The sequence below is a fragment of the Acartia tonsa genome, chromosome 2 (assembly GCF_053477335.1).
Source record: "Acartia tonsa isolate MP-2025a chromosome 2, ASM5347733v1, whole genome shotgun sequence".
In the NCBI taxonomy this organism is placed as follows: domain Eukaryota; kingdom Metazoa; phylum Arthropoda; class Copepoda; order Calanoida; family Acartiidae; genus Acartia; species Acartia tonsa.
This window is the reverse complement of record NC_137261.1, coordinates 47,080,917-47,104,714: the sequence shown is the minus strand read 5'-3', so window position 1 is coordinate 47,104,714 and position 23,798 is coordinate 47,080,917. Positions and strand designations below refer to the sequence as shown.

The 23,798-nt window shown below is 33.0% G+C and overlaps 1 protein-coding gene across 1 annotated transcript in view; it reads left to right on the top strand.

Annotated features, from left to right (window-relative positions):
• The first annotated feature begins 1,023 nt into the window (after positions 1-1,023).
• The window catches only part of LOC145312012 (glycine receptor subunit alpha-2-like), a 43,969-nt gene continuing 21,194 nt past the window's right edge, over positions 1,024-23,798 (top strand). Inside the window, exons 1-7 of the mRNA XM_080151099.1 lie at positions 1,024-1,198; positions 1,484-1,571; positions 3,085-3,147; positions 5,923-6,026; positions 10,638-10,760; positions 13,837-13,983; positions 20,747-20,855. Of these exons, the coding sequence (XP_080007225.1) occupies positions 1,193-1,198; positions 1,484-1,571; positions 3,085-3,147; positions 5,923-6,026; positions 10,638-10,760; positions 13,837-13,983; positions 20,747-20,855 (640 nt within the window). The 5' untranslated portion in view covers positions 1,024-1,192. The remainder of the gene's footprint in view (positions 1,199-1,483; positions 1,572-3,084; positions 3,148-5,922; positions 6,027-10,637; positions 10,761-13,836; positions 13,984-20,746; positions 20,856-23,798) is intronic.

The following is a 23,798-nucleotide window of genomic DNA, read 5'->3' as shown; positions in this document are numbered from 1 at the left end:
CGTATTATTTCATTTGTAACGCCTTCCTGTGCATCAATGGATCTTGACTATTCCAGTTTGTTTATAGACCTTCTTATGCCGCTTGACACGATGTGCGGGCATGAAATGTACGTCAGTTGTGACACACAGAAAACTGTCCCGAATTTGAATTAATTTTGAGGAACAAGACTCCAGTTACGTCATATTTTTCTTTCCCGAAACAGGAAAGGGGGAAAGAAAAAAAGGGAAGGGGGGAAGAAAAAAGAGATGGGAGAAAAGGGGGTTTTCCCCATCTCTTTTGAAGAGATTTTCTTCCCCCCTTCCCTTTTTTGGGAAAGGAAAATATGACGTCACTGGAGTCTTGTTCCTCAAAATTAATACAAATTCGGGACAGTTTTCTGTGTGTCGTCAGTTGTTTGGCAGCCAGCAGCCTTTCGCAAATTAGCATTCATAGATTTTAGGAGATACTAGTTACCAGGAACATTTTAACTGTACCAGATCTAATTTATTTAATATTTTAGAAAATAATATGAAGATAAAATGTTACAAAAAATGAAATTTGTGATGTTGTTCTGGTAATCTGATCTCTACCTGAGTTGTCCTGTAATGGTGTAGGTCTTGGACTAAACTACGAGAGATCTCTTCAACAAATAAACAAACACTTACATACATCCTCTCAGATACATTCCAACCTTCCAGGAAAATAAAGGAATCATAAAGTTTTAATTTCATTTATGTCTTTTAATTTTAATAACTTGTTGAATGTTTGATTAATGGCAAGTCTTTTGTAAAGGTCCTTTGACATTTTGATTTGGCATACAACCGAATAACCAGCTAATATCCTAATCTTAAAGTTCAATTGTGCATGAAAGCGAGTTGCACCTTACAGTTAGTTATTTTGAATACTTTTATTATTGACGTTTAAAGAGTTTTGAAAGATTGAGAAAAAGTAAAACGAAAACTACAACAGATTAGTTTAAATTTATGTTTATACAATTATTGAAAATAAAAACAGATTCCTTTATTCCGTAAACTACTCAGATTACAAGGAGACCACAGAGAAAAAGAAAAACAAAGATGATTTGTTTATGTTTATATTGTTTGAAAATGTTTGTATAGAAGATAAACCAATGTATAGTTGTATGCATATTGTTGTGACAAACCAAAGGTTACCTTCGTATCCCAGCAGGAGTGGTAGCTGAAACATACAAAAATGAAGGTATGACATCTATATATTGTATATACCTTGACTTGATATCTACCTATCTAATTCACTGATTCATTACTATGTGATTTCATTATCAATTATAAATTAGTTCACCTATCTTCCTATTCATAACTATTTTAAACTATCTATCTTTAAGTCTATCAACCTATCTATCTATCTATCTATCTTTCCATCTATATGTATTTAAATTATTTATCTATATATCTATCAGTCTATCTATCTATCTGTTTACTATCTATCTATTTACTATCTAACTATCTAACTTTCAATATTTAGGAGTTATGGTATTTATTTGCCTGTTTCGTGACCCTTCATCCCCCCGCCCCGGCTCAGGGCAAGTTGGGAGGTTTTCATTGTAGAGCAGGTGAAAATTTTTCATTATTTTACTAAATTTTTTCAAATGTTATCAAATGTACCCTTTTATTTTTAGCAACTGAGCTACTCAATAATTTGAATTATACGTCAGTACGTCACTAAGAATCATATTGGGGTAAAACGTGAATTTCTCGACTTCTATTCATGATAGACGTCATAAACATTATTTCAGCATTCTCAACAATAAGGAATGTTTATTCATATTGTTTATTTGTAGATAAAAGGGCAGGTAGCTTTATTGCAGTATGAAATTTTCGACGATAACTCTGATTGATTATAATCTACTACTATACGTTTTTTATGCTTCTTTTTATATCTTTTAATTTTCATTTTTCGTTTCTCATGAATGTTATTTTACATACTTTATAAATAGTTAAAGGCGTTGCTTAAGTCAAACATACATAAATAAACAATTATTCATTCAATTTTTTGTGTAATTTTCCATTCTGAAAATTATCAGGTGGTACTAAAATAGATTTATTTACTCGTAGAAAAATTTAATAGATTTTTGGCTTAGAATAATTGTTGCAAAGTTTTCAATCGAATTTTAAAGTCATCGTTCCTGATATATTGATCAAGAGAATGTATTCATACAAAGCAGTAAATATTTAGACTTTTGTAAATAACTGCGTGCAAATAACCAAGCCATAATTTGCTATTTCCTTCATTTACTGAAAAAACCTTGGGGCTTATATTTTTTTGTTGACACAAATTTGGCATCAATAGTTTTAATTTTAAGAAGGGGTAATGTGATTTATCAAATGTGTACATCAATTTAATGTCCATTTTCACATCCCTTAAAAGAACCTACATGACATCTTAAAATTGACGTAAATTATAATCACACTAGCGGCTTCGCCTCTAGCCTCCAGGGGCTGTGCCCCAAGAAATTTGATCAACCTAATTTTTATATTTTATATTTTTATGAATATTAATTAGAATATAAATTGAATCTCTGTAGCACTTTATGAACTGTTGTCTGCTAATAAGAAACTTTTGTCAGGTTTAATTAATTCAAGAAGGGTAAAACCACACACACACACACACACACACACACACACACACACACACAAACACACGGACAACCACACACATTAGATTAACTATTTATTTAGTTTCACTCTGGTCTCAAATTCAATCAAAGGAAGCCTGCAAGAAATACACTCCTCTATCTGCAGAAAGGCTGATAAATTTATATCATTACATTAAAAAAAAATGTTCAAATATTTCATATACCTAAAATATCATTTTAAGGTGCCTATAACTTATTTGTTATTGAAGCTGGAGGCTTTAAAATTTGGGTATTGGGTCTACTTAAGACAATTTTAGCAGTTAGAGCAGTGTATTTCTTGCAGGGTCGCCTATTTATATTTATTGAAATTTTAAAGGCTTTTGAATTTATTAATATATTTTTGATAAATTATAAATTTTCATTGCATTAACTTACAAGCTTAGACTTCTTTTTATTAACTTTCTATTCTAATATAAATTTTAATTTTTAGGAATCTCAAAGCATATATGTTTGCCTGACAAATACTCCAAGTTTGATCTGCCTATTGCTCAGGAACTTAGTTTATTCATAAATACCAGCGAAGCTACTCTGTCCTTCAAGTTCACTTTGTCCGTCCAACTCTATGGAAGATTTCTAAGCCATCTAGTCTATACATTGTTTTGTCTGTATGTCTGTCGTTGATGCTTCAAAAGAAGGGAATATTATAAATATGTGTTTTATTAAGGTTTCGTGATATTTTTGCATATTCCGTCGTCTCCTTTTTGACAACTGGACATCTGTTTGACGATCTTATTTTTTGATGTGTGTTTTGCTTCTATTTTAGCAGCACTGATGTTTTTTAACTATGGTCTGTTGGAACGTCCTTTCGCCTTACAGGGTAAATTTCAATATATTTTTCCTTCTTAAAGACTGATAAAGACTATCTTTGCAAATCAGCTGATTTTTAAATAAAACATGCCAACAATTTACTTATCTAACCCCCCCCCCCCCTTCCTTATTATCTCATCTCCTATTAAAGTTAGGGGGCTAAACATTTTTGTGCGTGTTCCCTGTTTGATTAAAGTTTTTCGACTAAAAGTCATTCAAAGTCATTTTTTCTTCCTTCCTTGCACTTTACAGCTACCAGCTGCACCGTTAAGGGTACAGTTTGCCAAACTTTAGCAAAAAAGAAAAGAGAAAATTTATGGCAAAAACATTTAAAGAGTGGAAACATTCTATTTAACACAACATACATTTTGAATTGGATGGTAAATGTAATATTATGGAAATATGATTTCTAGCAAATATGATTTCTCCTACCACCATCTTCATCTCTATTCAGATAGATTTATAAACACTTTTACATTTGCTGGGTAGAAAGTTAGATTGAAAAAAACCCAATAATTTTAACATCCATAAAAAGAATGAGAACGTAAAACAACAGACAATCGAACAAAAACATAAATAAAAACATTGAGTGACATCGATTTCATTATGTGGGCGTCTTAAAGTAAACTCGATTTAAATAGTTTGCTGAAGTACTTGATAATTACAGAATGCTTAAGACGAGTCGAACTTTCTGACATTTTAACTCTTGAAGATGGAGATGTTTTTTTAACATTGTGTCTTATCATCCTTAGAGTCACCATCAAGTGATTCAACAATTGGATAATTATATGTTTAATTTATCATGTATTGATAAGCCAAGATATAGAATTCGTTTACCACCCACATCCCCTTCACAAAAAATCTAAATCTAGGACGTCCCTGCAAACAACCCTTTGATTGCACGGCCTTTGTTTGTTAAACTTAGTTAGACGCATATATGATAGACATATAGTATTACACAATTTTCTGTGCTTGCAATCTAAATTTGCAATTTGTCTCCTGTGTGCAAATTAGAATCTTTTCAATCAGATCCAGTTTAGTAAGTTCATTTATGTAACAAACTATCAATAGACCACAAATCACTTACATAAATGGATATAGTATATACGTGGATATATTGACAGAGGAAAATTTGTCGTCAAATTACTTGCTACTATGGACATCAGAAGGAGGGGAGTATAGGGTAATCTATATTTTAGCCAGCTGCGAGTGTTCCCTGATCAGAGTACATAAAAATCTGGTGCAACATCAAAGTAATAATATATGGATTCTTACGCATAGACTAGATTTTTATAAGTAGAACAAGGATAATTATGCCCATAATTCACGCATCAACAACAAGAATAAAAATAATTGTAAAGTATATGTACATTACAGGGGAAGGGTTATTTTTTCCTATTCTTTAAAGTTTTTGTTTGTATGTCTTTTCTTCTTTTTTCACATCTTTCAATTGGCAATAATTAGCATACATTTAATACTAAAATAACAGAAAAATATAAAAAAAATAATTCATTCATATAAAATCTAAACGTTTTGTGTTGTTTTCTAAAGAAAATTGTTATTGTTAAAATTTAATTGTATTTCTCATATAGCTATCTATTTTCTATAATCAATTTGCCATTTGTCTTCTAATTATCTATCTTTCCATCTACTGTACAGTGTTTTATTGATGTTATACAATAAACATCCAAATTGTAAATAATTAATAGGAATGGCTTTTGTGTTACTGTTGAAAACGCCCTAAATTAAATCAAAAGCACATACACCTTTTTAAAAGCGAAGCTTTTCTATAATTAGGGTCGGTTCGTCTGTCCGTGACGGCTAGCTTTTTTTCGTTAATTTAGGCATGTTAGAATTGTCCTATCGATTTCAAACTTTGCATGGTAATTAATTTAGTAGTTGGGTACGATTTAGAAAGCATAGCAACTCTACACGTCCGTACGTCCATTTAAAAAATGTTGATTTTTAACTTTTTTAACAACAAAATACAATGTACAATTTTATAAATGTGGTATCAGATTGGTGCATAGTAAAATACTCTTTACAACGGAGTGACATACGAACAATCACTAATTGTAGAATATCAGAAATGACCCAAATAGTTTAGGACAAAAGGAAGGATATCCTATTATATAAAGTAGTAAGTTTTTTTGTCTTTAGAGGCCTCTAGGGACGTAGACAATAGTAAACAGATATAATGCTACGCCTCCATTCACATTATAAATGTGAAATAACCATCAGAAATCAATTAACACGGCTTTGCAACCGCTCACGAGCCAACGAGAAGCCAAAGGGGAGTTGACGTTTTTTAACTTTAAAATCAGTAATGATGCAGAAACTTATTTCTAATACGGCCATCCGCCCGTCCTGTAAGTCACCCAAACTTGTTTTTAAATTGACCGATTTACCCGCGCGGCTGCCGGGCCCTGAATATAAATGAATAAGCTGATGTTGTGACAGGGAGTGAACCTGATAAAGACTTACATAACCATAGAGGAGGTGCTGAGAATCAATGATAAAGATTACAGCATTACTTTCTCAACATACTTCAATGTAGAGTGGCAGGTATGTAGTATATAAGGTGTCTCTAAAAAAACTGCGCTTTCCAGTTTTGGAAAAAATACAGAAGGATCGAGAAGCGTTAGAAAGTTTCATGTGTGACGTCATAAAAATACGTCTAAAAGGGGGAATGAGATGAGAAGTGGGAAAGGAAACCCCTAAAAAAAATTGATTTATTTTTAAGAGGTCACACATGACACTTTACAGCGCTTCCCAGAAGAAGAATGACATATAGAATTATAGGTAATACTCTATATTTTGTTTTTTGGGTGTTTTTAGGATCCTAGAGGGCTGAAAACAAACATCGTCCCTGGGTGTCCAGATATCTAGCTATCCATGAAGATGGGTAACAAAAACCCAAATTTTTATCAAACCTATACATATTTAAACAGGTTTTTCTGCTCTCTAGGATTCTAGAACCAACCAACAGAACAAAATGTAGAGTATTACCGAAATCGGAGAGGTGGTGCAGAAAAGTGGTCCACTTAGAAAATAATGCACCATATAGATCCCTTCTTTTTGGTCCAGGCTTTTGGCTCTTCTGAGCCAAATTGTACAACCATTCATATAACTTTTCATTTTCCTACCCGCGGATCAACTACTGTAAGACCAAATATTTGTTAAAGCTGTACAATAGTTAAAGCATATAAAGAGTAATTTGAACAAAAATAAGTTTCTAAACTAAACACTTCAGGGTATACAAATTTACAATTATATTGTTGAACAAGTGAATACTATTTTTAGAATTATGGTCTTTTAATATAACAGCAATGTGGTTTGCGTAAAAAGTACAGGCTACTAAAAACATGCCTTTAAAACAAGGATGATAACATCCAAAAGGAGGGAATAACACAAATACAAGAATAGAAAATAAACCTGGATTTACTGACAAAGTAGGTTTTAGTGTAAACTGATCCATAAATTGTTAATCTTTTTGTGGCATTGCCGATGCACAAAACAGTCGTAGGCTTTTGCCTACTGTTGGAATCTTAGCTGTTTATACTAAATAACAGCTGAGTAAATAACATTTTCTGATAATAAAATACTAACATTCCTTTGGATATACAAGTTATAGGCTAGATGCTCATTGGTCACAGGAATATTAATTATATAAATAGCAACTAAACATTTACGTTTCTCATTAAATGTTTCCGACGTATAAACAGATGATTTTACTTGCTTTACCAATATTAATATAATACACATACAAATTTGTTTGCATAAGTTAAAAACAAACATTCTGAATTAATTTAGTTGATTAATTCAATGAACAAACAATGTACCTATTATATTTGAAATACGCCCAGAAAATAAAATATTTTTACTATATGCGGGAATTTGGATAAGTATTATAAAATTAAATCAAAATGCGTTTTTGTAATTTACACTTTGAATTTCAATATTTTCCAAGGATCTTAAGGTATAAGATAATCCTTATACTAAAGTAACAGAATGTTTGTGTGTCTGTGTGTGTGTTTGTTTGTACCGAAGGATCTCGCTAACCGCTGAACCGATCGGGTTCTCCTTAACAGGGTAGCTTCTCATAGGTCCCGGGAAGGTTTATAACTATTTTCTTGGGGGGTGGGACACCCCAACCCCCCAAAAAATGAAAAATCCCCCCCCCAAAAAAATATATAATATAAAAATATAAAATGAGAAATATAAAATGTTTATACCGAAGGATCTCGCTAACCACTGAACCGATCGGGTTCTCCTTAACAGGGTAGCTTCTCATAGGTCCCAGGAAGGTTTATAACTATTTTCTTGGGGGGTGGGACACCCCCAACCCTCCCAAAAATGAAAAATCCCATCCCCCCGAAAAAAAATTTAAACTTTTTAACTAAATTAAAAATTAGGGGGGGTGGGCATCCCCCCCCCCCCAAATTTTTTTTTTTCGCACATCCCCCCCCAAAATTTTTTTAACTTTTTCTTTTAAAATCTAAAATAAGAAATTGGGTTATCAAATTCAACTCTCCTCTTCTCAAGTGCCCCTAGAGGCCTCTAGGGGGCGTAGCCGCTAGTAGCCGATAAATTAATAAACATCCCCAATAATGATACACATTATTACCCCATATGTAGATTGGTGTTTCAAACGTTTTGACACTCAAATCTATGAACCAACCAATCAAAATTTAATAAAATTCCCAAATGTATTAAACCGACCAATAGGTAAACGTTATTATGAAACTTCGGGGACTAATGTAATAAACAGCTCAATGTCCCCTCCCTCCCTGTTGTCGATTTAGTTTTCTAATAGAAGTATTTATGCCCTGAATAGTTTTACTGAGCTTATATACATTCTTTTAGTAGCGAAGCTACTCTATAATTTGAAATGTCCGTCTGTCCGTATGTCCGTCTGTCTTAGTTTGGGGGAAACGTGATTTTCTCGGTTCCTATAAAAGATAAAAGGCTGAAATTTTTTGACAACATTTCCATTATTAAGGAGCCCAATTAACTATAAAACATCAATGGCGGTCGGACCGCTTTTTAGCAGGTTTTAGGCTCTTTTTGTATTTGTCACATTTTTATCCATACCTTTGGTGTTTATGGTCCGATTTCCAAAATTTTTTCAGTTATAGATATCAAAATTAAATTTCATGTCTTTTCAAGAAAACATAAATGGCGGTCAGACTGCCTTTTTGCAGGTTTTTGGCTATTTTTATATTTTTCTCATTTTTCCTTATATCTTTGGTGTTTATGGTATTTCAAAAATTTTTTTAGTTAAAAATATCAAAATTAAATTTCCCGTTGTTTTGAGCATCCAATATGTAATTTACTTTGACCGTCAGTCTGTTAGTCATAGTACTGATATATAAGTATTAAAAATAAAAAAACAAATGTTGAAAAGGTTTCGTGATTTTTCCCAAATATACTTGTTTTTGACAACTAATCTTTAAATTCTTATACATAATTTTTGTGCTTCGCTACTTATGGATGTTGTCATCCTTGTTATGTATTTTGTTTACAATAGGAGTAATGCTAAATTTAATTCAATAATAGTTAAATATCGTATTATATACAGCTTTCCGCGGATTTTAAATGAAAAATTATTAGATTTAAAAGGCATCAATTGTATAATTCTTAATTTAATATTCATAGAAAAATGTCTGTAATATGATGTTATACATGATTTTTTAATATGGCTTAGAACCGTTTCTAATCTAGTGGATATTAATCAGTTTCGAAGCCATACTGGAAATAATATCTATCTATCAATCAATCTATTTATCTATCTAGAAGAGAAGACTACTTATAGACCCTGAGTATGCTAACAAGACTAACAGCATACCTATGACTCTATCTATCTATCTATCTATCTAGGAGCGAAGACTACATATAGACCCTGAGTATGCTAATAACACTAACAGCATACCTATGACTCTATCTATCTAGGAGAGAAGACTACATATAGACCCTGAGTATGCTAATAAGACTAACAGCATACCTATGACTCTATCTATCTATCTATCTAGGAGCGAAGACTACATATAGACCCTGAGTATGCTAATAAGACTAACAGCATACCTATGACTCTATCTATCTATCTATCTAGGAGAGAAGACTACATATAGACCCTGAGTATGCTAACAAGACTAACAGCATACCTATGACTCTATCTATCTATCTATCTAGGAGAGAAGACTACATATAGACCCTGAGTATGCTAATAAGACTAACAGCATACCTATGACTCTATCTATCTATCTATCTAGGAGCGAAGACTACATATAGACCCTGAGTATGCTAATAAGACTAACAGCATACCTATGACTCTATCTATCTATCTATCTAGGAGCGAAGACTACATATAGACCCTGAGTATGCTAATAAGACTAACAGCATACCTATGACTCTATCTATCTATCTATCTAGGAGAGAAGACTACATATAGACCCTGAGTATGCTAACAAGACTAACAGCATACCTATGACTCTATCTATCTATCTATCTAGGAGCGAAGACTACATATAGACCCTGAGTATGCTAATAAGACTAACAGCATACCTATGACTCTATCTATCTATCTATCTAGGAGAGAAGACTACATATAGACCCTGAGTATGCTAACAAGACTAACAGCATACCTATGACTCTATCTATCTATCTATCTATCTATCTAGGAGCGAAGACTACATATAGACCCTGAGTATGCTAATAAGACTAACAGCATACCTATGACTCTATCTATCTATCTATCTAGGAGCGAAGACTACATATAGACCCTGAGTATGCTAATAAGACTAACAGCATACCTATGACTCTATCTATCTATCTATCTAGGAGAGAAGACTACATATAGACCCTGAGTATGCTAACAAGACTAACAGCATACCTATGACTCTATCTATCTATCTATCTATCTATCTAGGAGCGAAGACTACATATAGACCCTGAGTATGCTAATAAGACTAACAGCATACCTATGACTCTATCTATCTATCTATCTAGGAGAGAAGACTACATATAGACCCTGAGTATGCTAACAAGACTAACAGCATACCTATGACTCTATCTATCTATCTATCTAGGAGAGAAGACTACATATAGACCCTGAGTATGCTAACAAGACTAACAGCATACCTATGACTCTATCTATCTATCTATCTATCTATCTAGGAGCGAAGACTACATATAGACCCTGAGTATGCTAACAAGACTAACAGCATACCTATGACTCTGGAGTTTATCAAAGATCTCTGGGTTCCTAATATTTTCATTTACAATCTCAAAACTTACAAGGTTAGTACTTCTTATCATAATATATAAGTAGTAAGCTTAATTTTGTAAGGATCTCGTTAACAGCTGAATCAATATAGTTCTCCTTTACAGCAAAGTTTCTAATAGGTCCAGGGAAGGGTATAAATTATTTTGGGGGATGGTATCTCAACTCTTCCAAAAAATGTAACACCCTCTAAAAAATTTACTTAAAAATAGGGTTGTGGACTTCCATCTCCCCACCTCAAAGGCCCTTAGAGGATTCTAGGGGCTTAGCAACTAGTTCATTTTAAAATAGGTAGAACGTCTGTTTGTTTTGTGTGTGTCTGTCTGCAACGAAAGATCTCGCTAATGCTGGATCTCCTTAACAGTAAAGTTTTATTAGATTTTTTGGATCATGGAAAGAAAACAAAGTCATTCCTTAATTAGGACAGAAGTCACCTTCCTAGGAAGGACATAAGTAGCTTCCCTGATGTGAGAATTTGTTAGATGAAGGGCATAACTTGTCTCCCTTAACAAAGATTTTGCAAGATGAAGGACATAAGTAGCCTCCCTTCACCACACAAAACCTAGCTTTTTGGTCCTTCACATAGCAAAATCTTGCATAAAATAGTTTATCTATCCTTCACATAGCAAATTCTTGCAAAACATAGCATTTATGTCCTTCACATAGCAAATTCTTGCAAAACATAGCAAATTCTTGCAAATCATAGCAAATTCTTGCAAAACATAGCATTTATGTCCTTCACATAGCAAATTCTTGCAAAACATAGCAAATTCTTGCAAAACATAGCATTTATGTCCTTCACATAGCAAATTCTTGCAAAACATAGCAAATTCTTGCAAAACATAGCATTTATGTCCTTCACATAGCAAATTCTTGCAAAACATAGCAAATTCTTGCAAAACATAGCATTTATGTCCTTCACATAGCAAATTCTTGCAAAACATAGCAAATTCTTGCAAAACATAGCAAATTCTTGCAAAACATAGCAAATTCTTGCAAAACATAGCAAATTCTTGCAAAACATAGCAAATTCTTGCAAAACATAGCAAATTCTTGCAAAACATAGCATTTATGTCCTTCACATAGCAAATTCTTGGAAAACTTAGCATTTATGTCCTTAACATAGCATTTTGGTCCTTCACATAGCAAAATCTCACAAAACATAGGTTTTTCTGACCTTTTTCTACCAGGAGATCAGAACTAAATCAGAACACACATAACAAGAGTTTTACATAATTTAACTCTGCATAAATTATGATAATTCATTATTATTACCCCTCCCCCCCCCTATTTAAAATTTACCCCTGCATAAATTATGATAATTCTTTATTATTACCCCTCCTCCCCCCCCCTATTTAAAATTTACCCCTGCATAAATTATGATAATTTATGCTGAGTTAAATGTACTGTTTGAACTTCTATCTAACAGGATATGAGAACTGGGAGGTTGTGACACAAAAGAGGCCAGCTATGGTGCCATGTAGGAAAAGTGGCATTGTATTCTAGGGCCTAAAAGGCGTCATAGCTGGCCCCTTTTCAGTCCATCATATGACATGGGAAGGAGGTTGAGGAGCATTTTATGCAGTCTAAATTCCCAAGAATGCAATGCCACTTTTCCTACATGGCACCACCTCCCATGTCATATGATGGACACAAAAGAGGCCAGCTATGACGCCTTTTAGGAAAAGTGGCATAGCATAGTGGAATTTAGGCTGCATAAAATGCTCCTCAACCTCCTTCCCATGTTATATGATGGACTGGAAAGGGGCCAATTGAATAATTGTTAATCTGAATGTACTATGTAAACACTCTTGTTATGTGTGTTCTGATTAAGTTCTCATATCCTGTTAGATAGAAGTTCAAACAGTACATTTAACTCAGCATAAATTATCATAATTTATGCAGGGGTAAATTTTAAATAGGGGGGGGGGGAGAGGTAATAATAAAGAATTATCATAATTTATGCAGGGGTAAATTTTAAATAGGGGGGGGGGGGTAATAATAATGAATTATCATAATTTATGCAGAGTTAAATTATGTAAAACTCTTGTTATGTGTGTTCTGATTTAGTTCTGATCTCCTGGTAGAAAAAGGTCAGAAAAACCTATGTTTTGTGAGATTTTGCTATGTGAAGGACCAAAATGCTATGTTAAGGACAGAAATGCTAAGTTTTCCAAGAATTTGCTATGTTTTGCAAGAATTTGCTATGTGAAGGACATAAATGCTATGTTTTGCAAGAATTTGCTATGTTTTGCAAGAATTTGCTATGTTTTGCAAGAATTTGCTATGTTTTGCAAGAATTTGCTATGTGAAGGACATAAATGCTATGTTTTGCAAGAATTTGCTATGTTTTGCAAGAATTTGCTATGTTTTGCAAGAATTTGCTATGTTTTGCAAGAATTTGCTATGTGAAGGACATAAATGCTATGTTTTGCAAGAATTTGCTATGTGAAGGACATAAATGCTATGTTTTGCAAGAATTTGCTATGTTTTGCAAGAATTTGCTATGTTTTGCAAGAATTTGCTATGTTTTGCAAGAATTTGCTATGTTTTGCAAGAATTTGCTATGTGAAGGACATAAATGCTATGTTTTGCAAGAATTTGCTATGTTTTGCAAGAATTTGCTATGTGAATGACAGAAATGCTATGTTTTGTGAGGTTTTGCTATGTGAAGGACAGAAAAGCTAAGTTTTGCAACTTGAAGGACATAAGCAGCCTTCCTAATGTAAGAATTTGTCAGACAAAGGACATAAGTCACCTCCCTTAAGTTAGATTTTGTTAGATGAAGGACATAAGTAGCCTTCCTTAGACCAATTTTCAGTGACTTCTGTCCTAATTAGGAATGACTTTGTTTTCTTTCCATGATCCGATTTTTTTTTTTTGGGGGGGGGGGGGGATTGGGTTGTACCCCTATTCATCTTTTTTTTATTTTATAACAATAAGTTTAAAAAATCAGGGCACATCTAAAACGTTTTTTTCGTCTAGTTTCTAGGCCATTTCTTATACAATGGCTGACATAATCCAAGAAAAATAGCCTGAAACCTGCACTGAAATACGAAATATTCATCTAATTCTATCTCATTATACATTCAGGTGATAAATGTGTTGTCTAAGTTGGCCGGGCTCTGGATCAACACTACAACCAGTGAGGTGCTGTACAGCCAGGCCACCCACATCACCTTCATCTGTCCCATGCGCTTTGACAAGTTCCCGCTTGACACACAAAGGTGCACTTTCAAGGTAAGCGTGTACGTTCAACTTCTGGAAGATGCTTACGTTTTATATCTGTCAAGATATGAGACACATTCCAAAATTCTGTTCCACTGCCCTGAAAGGTATTAACCCTTAACGGTCGGGGGGGGGGGGGGGGGGGGGGAGGGCGTTGAACGCCCCCCCATCCGGTTTTTTCTATCTCATTTTCTGTGTGTGAAAGATAAAGAACCCAAACTGCTTGACTTTTTAAGTATGGGTATGACACATAACTGAGAGTTGGAATTTTTTGAATATCTCCATCCTGGCGGGCACTGGATGCCAGCAAACCTGGCAGGGTCATCCAGGTAAAGAACAAAAATTTGTTTTTGATTTAAACAAAGCATTTTATCTTACCAAAATACTAAAATATCCTCTAGTTGTACATCCTCATATTAAATACAGGTGTTCAAGTCAATTTCAGGTTCCAGGTATGATCCTGCAGGTCCTGATCCTCCAGGTCTCCAGAAATCTTTAAAATGCTCCTGTGGCCGCAATTTTTGACTTAGAGACTTCAAATTTTAAACTTAAGCTTTTCTTAATGTCTACATAATGTATTAAAATTTCATAAAGATCCGCCGCCGTTTTTCCGCCGACCGCCGACTGAAGCGGCTGGCAGCTGCAAAGTACAGCTGCGGCCGCTGAAACTTATGTTTTGATATTGCAAATATAAAATTTAAATAAAATAAACATTTTCTGCAAAAAAAAATTTCTTCTAGCTTTAAAAATAAAAAAATTACAGCCGTTTGAAATTTTTAAGTAAAAAAGGACCTAAAAACAAAGGTTGTTAAATAAAAGGGTGACCTTGACTTACTTAAGGTCGGAAATTCACCATAACACAGGGGACTTGCACAAAAAAATTTAGCCCTCTAGCTCTAATAGGAACTGAGATAATAAGGGGGGGCGTTGAACGCCCCCCCCCCCCCGACTGATTAAGGTGCGGCAAGGGGCCCGACTGTTAAGGGTTAAAGTACATTAGCATAAATAATTAGAACTTATCTATGATCCAATTTTTGTATTCTTGGCATCGTACAATGAACATTCAACATTCAAACATGTCTGTCCGTCCGTCTGTTCCTTAAGATCTCAGTAACCTCTGAACCGATCGGATTCTACTCTTCAGGGTATATACCTATTGGTCCTGTGGTGGTTTTAAGCTATTTTCTTGGGGGGGGTTTTGAATTTTAATTTTGTATTTGATACGGGGTCAGATCTAATTTTTTCCCCCGAAATTTTAAAATTGATACTGGGGCAGCTCCAATTTTTTTTAATTACCTCTTGGGGCAAAGCCCCTTGAGGCTAGGGGCGAAGCCGCTAGTATTATTATAATACAATCATGGTTTTTAAATCCTCAGTAAAGTAGTTTTTGTGTGTTTTCTCATGATTGGAGAAAAGCTGTCACAAATAAAAAAAATAATTTATAATTCAATAAGTTGCCATCTTGGTTTTAACTACCTTTAAGGTGACCATCACCACAGGTAAAAGAATCTTAAAGGTCATCATCCACAAGTTCAAGGTTTTATTAAAAGTTGCGTTTTTTCAAAATATTGAAAGCTTTTGGTTTAGGTACCTTTTTTGTTCTGAATTCTATATCAAACAGGTAACTAGCTATTGATTTTTATTTGAAATTAAAGTTTAATCTTCTCCTTATAGATTAAAACCTGTCCATGACCTATACAAAGCTATCCTGATAAGGAGAACATTATTAGTTCAGTGACTAGCCAGATATTATCTGTCAGAATACAACAGACAAACTTATATCATACTTCTTTTATAACATGTAAAAGAATGTCCAAAAGTACACGTGGACTACCTAGGGAAAAGTTTTATGCATTACAATCAATACATCTTTTATTCTTTCTTTTCTTATGAAGTCTTGGTATCTATCTACACTGTGTTAATTCAATGTATTATATATAAACAAGGATGACAACATCCATATGTTTTGTTGTTTCATAACTGAATAAGCACAATTAAAATCTATTTGCGGTTGCGCCCCTCGCATCCAGTGCTTTATATTTGTAGGGAAATGGAAGGGCAGACAAATGATTTAAAACCAATCTCAGACTTATGTATAAAAATTAAATTGCTTAAAACCATCTCAGGACCCATAAGAAGCTTCATTGTAAAGGAGAACCATATCGGTTCAGCGGTTCGCGAGATCGTTCACTAAATACAAAAAAAGCTTACTACTTTATATAATAGGATGAGTCTAAGCAAAATTGTAAGTAATTTTGTTGCAAAACTGCTTAAATACAGGATAGTGTTTAAGGACATACTTACATTTGTAGGACTTGCTTATAGAGATTCTTTGCTTATAACACCGTTATTGTACCTTATTGTAACAGGAATCAGTATTCCAAAAATCAGATAAATAGGATAATTATATCCCAATAAAAATTGTTGTTAAAAATGTTAAACAGCAACTTGTTTTCAGATAGAAGCTAACCGCTTCTGATTTACGGACTGACGGACCGACCCTAATTATAGAAAAAAGAATATATTTATAACCCTTAACACATGCAGAATAAATCATCAAATTAAAATGAAATATCTTCCAGACAAATGTATTTGTTTATGTTTTGTCCCATATGATCCATCACAATAATGCAAGCGATTAAATTTAATTATATTAATTAATATATGGAAAAAAAACAAAAATTATCATTTGTGCCAAAATGACTAGACGTACTAACCAATGAAATGGCCGGATTGTTTCTACACTGTTTTCTTATTGTTCCAATTTACTGAGTAGGAATCTAGATGTAATATATTTATTATATAAAGGTTGTTATAATGGAATAAGGGCCACACAACTTTTTCTTTCTTTTATTGTAATTCCATTAGCTAGGATAATTTTGGCGCACTTTTTGTGCAAATAATCTGGTAAAGATGCACAGTATTAAATCTTTTCTCTCTATCTCTTTTCCTTTTTTGTTTCTCTCTCATTATAGCCACAAACTTGCAAAAAGATTTTTGCAAAGTGTTCAACAATTGTTACAATATTTAAAAAATGAAAAAAATGTAATCTAAACATAATTCAAAAATCAAAGTCCTAGATTTGATTTAGATTTAGTGAACATTAACTTTGATTTATATTTTAAGGGGTACGATTGTTCTATCCCCCCTCCACAAAATAAAATATTTCAAACTAAAAATCTTGACACATCAGACATGTTTTCAAATCACGTAAAGAACGTAAAGACATATTTTGTATATTTTCCCTTTTTATTATTCAAACAATCAAAGTGAGGGTTATCTAATTGTTGTTACTCCAATTGAGAAATTGAGACTAAGGCGTTTCTATAGTGCTGTGCGAGCGATAAAATCCACTCTTACGGTATATTAATTTTCTTTTAAGATTTAAATAATTTAGTTTTTTAGTTTGCACACCACGTAGTGCAAAGAATGAATCTGTCAACTTTCTTGTTGCATCCTGAGGGGAAAGGACAATAATTATTATTATGAAAAAAAAAAATTCTGGTGTATATAAAGTATTTAAAATCAAAGCGATATCACTGCCAATGCCTCTAGTAAGCCGATTTTGAAAGCGGCTAACCTAAGAGTGAACACCCACCGGATCAGTGTCAGTAGTCATTGCGATTACATTGAGCCAGATTACATTGAGCCAGTTGGTGTTTCCAATGTGTTTCCCGGCTTACCAATGCCATTTTGATTTAAAGATCCATGTTTTATTGGCAGCACTGGCACTGTAATGAGCAATGCACAATTAAGCCAGAGAAAGAGGGGACAATGGGCTGTTTCCCAAAGTCCCCAAAGTCTTATATTAACATTTCTTATTCGTTGTCTTTATAACCTTGGGGACTTTATTAAATTTTGATTAGTTGAGTGTCCAAAAATTTTAACCAATATTTGTAATCCACAAAAGAGTTAATTTTGTGTATCATCATTAGGGACATCAATCAATTTATCGGCGATTGTCTTATCCCTTTAGATCCCTGATCCCTGAAAGATTGGAACTTTGTTGTCTATATTTGTTGGTTAAAAATTAAGCCCTTGATTTATTGACTAGACCTTTATTTACCTGTTAACTTTTTATTCAACTTTTGCACCACTTTTGATTCCTGTGACGTCATATAAATGAGGGATTCTCAATATCTTTTTTAGGGATTTTCTTCCCTACTTCTCCTCACATCTCCCTCATTTTATGACGTCACAGGAATCAAAAGTGGTGCAAAAGTGGTACAGATTGGGCTTCGTCTAACTGATCTATTATCGTCATGACATGCAATATTGTCGATTTTAATTTATGTTACTTTTTGCTAAAGGTCATTGCTGACTTACTAACAACTTACGATACCTTTTTGATATTAAGACTTAATTTGTTTTCTATAAACCTATCCCTGTACCGTGTTGCATCTTTCCTATCAACATTATTATCATATAAGATGGTGTATTTTTATCAGGGATCTAAAGGGATAAGACAATGGACAAACTTAATGAACCAACCCTTCAAAATTCAATAAAAGCCCCTAAATTGGTAAGTCAATGGATAAGAAAATATTTTAAAAAAACTTTAGGGACTAGTGTAATAAACAGCCCAATGTATTAGATCCTTGAATTTTTATTAAAACTGGAAGTCTTTAAAATTAAGATAGCAAGGACAATTATATCCAAATCAATCGCAGCATTAATTATTACCCGATAAAGTATAAAATAACATTGATCATGAAAAAAAGTATTTCTGGATAAATTGAGAAAATGAAAAAAGGTTTGTATTATCATAGTGTGGAGTTCTCATAGTCTGTATAGTATCATTTTGATTATGATCTACTGCAGGGGTGATATTGTTTATCAATATTGGAGATATGCATCGCCCATTGTCTTATCCCATCTTATGTTCTTTTAATTTGAAACAGCAGTTATCATACTTTTATTATTTCTTCTCATATCAACTAGTATCAATAAGAGTGGTCGCTGTGAAATGTTTTGGTTCTTTATCCTATAAAACTTAGACCCTTTTCTTCTCCAAATCGGGGGGGGGGGGCGTTGAACGCATTCCTAATATTTCTTCTCCTATTAGATACACGTCAACTGAATAATAAAGAATTCTGACAGTAAGGCAGTCAAAGTCATATTTTGTTTCCTTCACCCTTTTATTTGCTATTTTCTGAGGTTTTTTCACTAAGATTTCCAACGCTTCACTAAAAAATCTACTAGATCCTACATAGTAGAGTAATCATACCTGTAAAGGAAACTAAAATCGATCCAGTGCAGCGGTTAGCAACATATTAGTAGACATATACAATTTTCAGATAAAAAAAAAATTTTACTAAAGTTTAAAATACAGACATTTAAAGGAAAGTTTTACAATTTATTTTAATCTGGGTTAATAAGAATTAATATTTCATGTGTAGATATAAATTTCATATTTTGCTTTAAAAATCTGGAAGCCCTTGTAAAAACTTTTTAATTGCAATTTATGTAGATTAAAAACTTTTACCAATAATATCCCTAGAAGGTCGATTTGGACAATGTATCGGCCCTCTCTCATTTCTTCTGTCTGATTTAGCAATAAACATTTTCTTGTGGATATTGGCGGAGGTATTTTCTAAAAAATAGTTCAAATTAAGTATATGTCTATTAGTCAGAGACCTAAAGGGATACGACAATTGACAAAACAGAAAAGTACGCTCCCCATTTATTATAAACAAAATAACCTCAAATCTTTGGTTGATTAGTTTGGATACTGCTATTTGAACCAACCAATCAAGTTGCTATTTGGGAGTGTTGTGTTACTTCTACAAAAAAAAAAACGTTGGGTGTTTTTTGGATACACTTTTATATCGTCATATTCTCTAACTAAAAGTTTATCCTACCAAGAAAAAAGAGTTAGATTATTTTCTCTGACGTAAACAGATAAAAAATTATAAACATTAACATTATATAAAAAATTTAGTGTAATTTAATTTTCAAATTAAATAAGATGATTATAATTTTTACTATATTAAAAAAAAATGATTTTTATTAATCTAGCAGCAAGACTTCTAATACATTTTTTGATCTAATGGACAAATGGTTTATTGTCTGGGTGATATTTCTCAAACTAAATAATTCTATGTTTCAGGAATAGACATATTATTTTTAGATGGACCATCTGACCCCATTTTTTTGGTCAAACTTAAAAAAGAGATTCTAGCAGACAAACACCTTTGTTCATACATTATATGAGCTTCATTCAAGTCATACGGGCACGAAATTTGGAGAGAATGTTGATATAACTAGGATTTTCTTCCACTATTATTCTATTGGTTGGTTTAGAAATTATGTCTCTAGATTAACTCTATTGTTTCAGGTTGGCTCGTACTCGTACGACATGTCCAAGATGGTATTTCTAACCAAAACTATTGGATACTCAGATACTCTATTGTTTCAGGTTGGCTCGTATTCGTACGACATGTCCAAGATGGTTTTTCTAACCAAAACTATTGGATACTCAGATACTCTATTGTTTCAGGTTGGCTCGTATTCGTACGGAACCCGGTATTAGTGTCGGACTGATTATGACGTAACAAAAAAATTAGCCAATGAGAGGCTACTATGAATTTTACCATTGGACAATAATGTCCTCTCATTGGCTAATTTTTTTTGTTACGTCATAATCAGTCCGACACTAATACCGGGTTCATTCGTACGACATGTCCAAGATGGTATTTCTAACCAAAACTATTGGATACTCAGATGAAAATAAGGGAAGCAACAGGATAGCTCTAGATTATCTGTATTGTTTCAGGTTGGCTCGTACTCGTACGACATGTCCAAGATGGTATTTCTAACCAAAACTATTGGATACTCAGATGAAAATAAGGGAAGCAACAGAATAGCTCTAGATTATGATATAGGTAAACTTTTCATTAAATATCTATCCACCCTTTTATCTATCCATCTATCGATATATGATTTATCTACCTATCGATATATCATTCTATCTATCTATTCATATATCGTTTATCAATCTATTAATCTAAAGATCTCTCCTTCTATCCTTCTTTCCTTCCATCTATCATTAATCCATTCACCTATCCATCCATTTATCTACCCATCTATCCATCTATCAATCCATTCATCTAACCATCTATCCATCTATTAATCTATCCATTTATTCATCTATTCATCTCTTATATATCCATCTATTCATCTATTTATACATCACTCTATCAATCTATCCATTTATCAATCTAAATATCTATCTTTCTACCCATCTATCTATCTACAATATATCTATCTATCTATCCATTTATCCAACTATCAATTCATCTATTCATACATCCATCCATCCATCCATTAATCTATTTATTTATGTTTATGTTTTTTTTATCTATCTATTTGTATATGTATGTGTGTGTGTGTGAGTATAAGTTTATTTGAGTTTATATGGGTCCGTCTCCATGAATAATTCAATTTTAATCTCGCTATCTGGAGGAGGTATAAGGATAAGTTATCAGATGTTTGTGGGTCAGTAAATTTCAAGGAAGCTTTAACCAGTCATAAGAAGTTTAAACTATTACCTGGGTTATTTTAATTCTAAAGAGGTTGGCATACATAACCCACTTTATGTTAAACCCTACCAAGACTAATTAGTAGATCTGTTGGTAAAGCTCTATACACTAATATAAAACCTTTTCTTTATTAAAAAGTAATAGGCTCTGTGTCTGTTTGTGTGTGTACCTGAGGTTCTTGTTAAAGCTGAATCGATATAATTTTCGATTACAGAGTTGCTTCTCATCCTGGGAAGGTTCATAACTATTTTGGGGAGGGTATCATCAGAATACCAAGATAAAAAGCCCCTTTAATTAAGAATTCAACACCAAAAAAAATTTACAAGACTTTTTATTTTTTAAAACTAAAATTCAAAGGGGATGTGTCGTCTAGAGGCCTGTAGAAGCATAGCTGCTAGTATTAAGAAATGGAAACAAAAAATATGGCACAAAATAATAATAAATTTACATACCCCTAAATTTCTGTTGATTTTGTGGACTGAAGGAAAAGGGCTGCACTATTTCAACTATACATGATACATATACATATATGTATTTGTGTTGTTTGTTTAATATCTTCGGACATAAAGACTCAAAATAGTTGAATCTGCCACCAAGTTAGTATAAAGTAACAAGACGTCCGTCTGTCTGTCTAGATGTATGTTAGATCTCTTAAACGGCTAACCCTATTTTTCCACAATCTCCAGTTATGTTTAGTATTGGTCCATGGTAGGTTTTTAGACTATTTCACTGGTTTGGAAGGGGGGGGGGGGCGGTGACGAGTAGATGAACGTTTTCATAATAAACATTTTAGGCTTGAAATTGGTGTAAAAAGTTTCCTTTCAATATTTTTTAGCTATTTGGAAAATTTTGTTCTATTTTCTGGACCAACCAATTCTAAAATTGGCTAGGTTTGTATTTTCGAATACAGGTTTCTTCAACTATATTGACCAATTTTTAGAACATTGTTAAAGACATAAAAATAGTAGGTTTATCATTTTTCAACCTAGAAACATTAATATAGTCTATGTTGCAATGAAAAATGTGGATGGCCCGTCGTTTTATTATCTGTATTGATCGATATATTACTACTTGGAGGTTTTACCAGAATTTCATGAACTCTGATAAAGTGATGCTAGCAGCTGGCTAAAATAACGATACCTCCAATCAACCCCTTTCATCTCATCCCCTTTCTTTCTACTGGAAGAAATGACCAAAAAATGAGGTCCATATTAGCAAGCTACATTTTAAAATTTTTCTCCGTCAATAATTACAATTATATCCTAAATACATTTCTTTATTACATTCAACTATGAAAATCCACAAAAAAATTTGACCTACCCTGTATATTTGTTTCTACATATTAAAATTATATTAGTGACGTCATCAGTCTAACACAAATTTATTCAATTTGGAATCAAACATTTTCATATTTTATCAACAGCAAAATTTTTCTATATTTTAAGCCAATCCGTCCGTAACAGTAATTGTTGGATTAAAGGCATGTCGATTTGAAACCTTCAAATCGTAAGAGCTATATGGTTGTATCCCTAACATCTAGGGCCTCTATATTAACAGGAGGGCAGAAAATAGCCTAAAACCATACACAGACGTTAAAAACAAAATAGAATATCCTAAATCCAACCCGGTACCTATAAGATGCTTTACTCTAAAGGAGGCTCATATCGGTTCAGCGGTTAGCCAGATCCTTCGCTACAGACAAAAAAAGCTTACTACTTTATATAGTAGGATAATTAATTAATCCTAAATTGTATGCACTTGAAAATTGATAATCTTTAGAATTAAGCTACTTATTAATATTTCTGGGACAATTAGGCATTATGTTACAAGTGTAGCTCTCTAACATTACGTGTATGTGGTTATTATGTTAATACGAATTGTAATTATTCATTTTTTTAGTAGCGAAGCTACTCTGTAATTCGATTTGTCCGTCTGTAACACTCAGGGGGTAACTTGAATTTCTCGGCTCTTATTCAAGATCCATTGCGGTTGGACTGCCATTAAATTTTTGGTTTTCCTTCTCAATGTAAAATTTTACACATCTATCTTTAGAATATATCTCTCTATCTCATATTTGTCTCCTGTTCGGTAAAGTTGGGTGTTAATTTTAATCAGCCAGGATTAAATGAAATTAAAAAGAGAGGATATTTTTCTTATAACTTTACTCAGAAACTACAGGACAGGTGTTTTCTAAATGTAACATTTTTTGAAAATTTTTTTACTTAATAATTTTTGTCGATCAACTTGACTACTATAAAACCTCTCTAAAAATAAAATTACAAACAA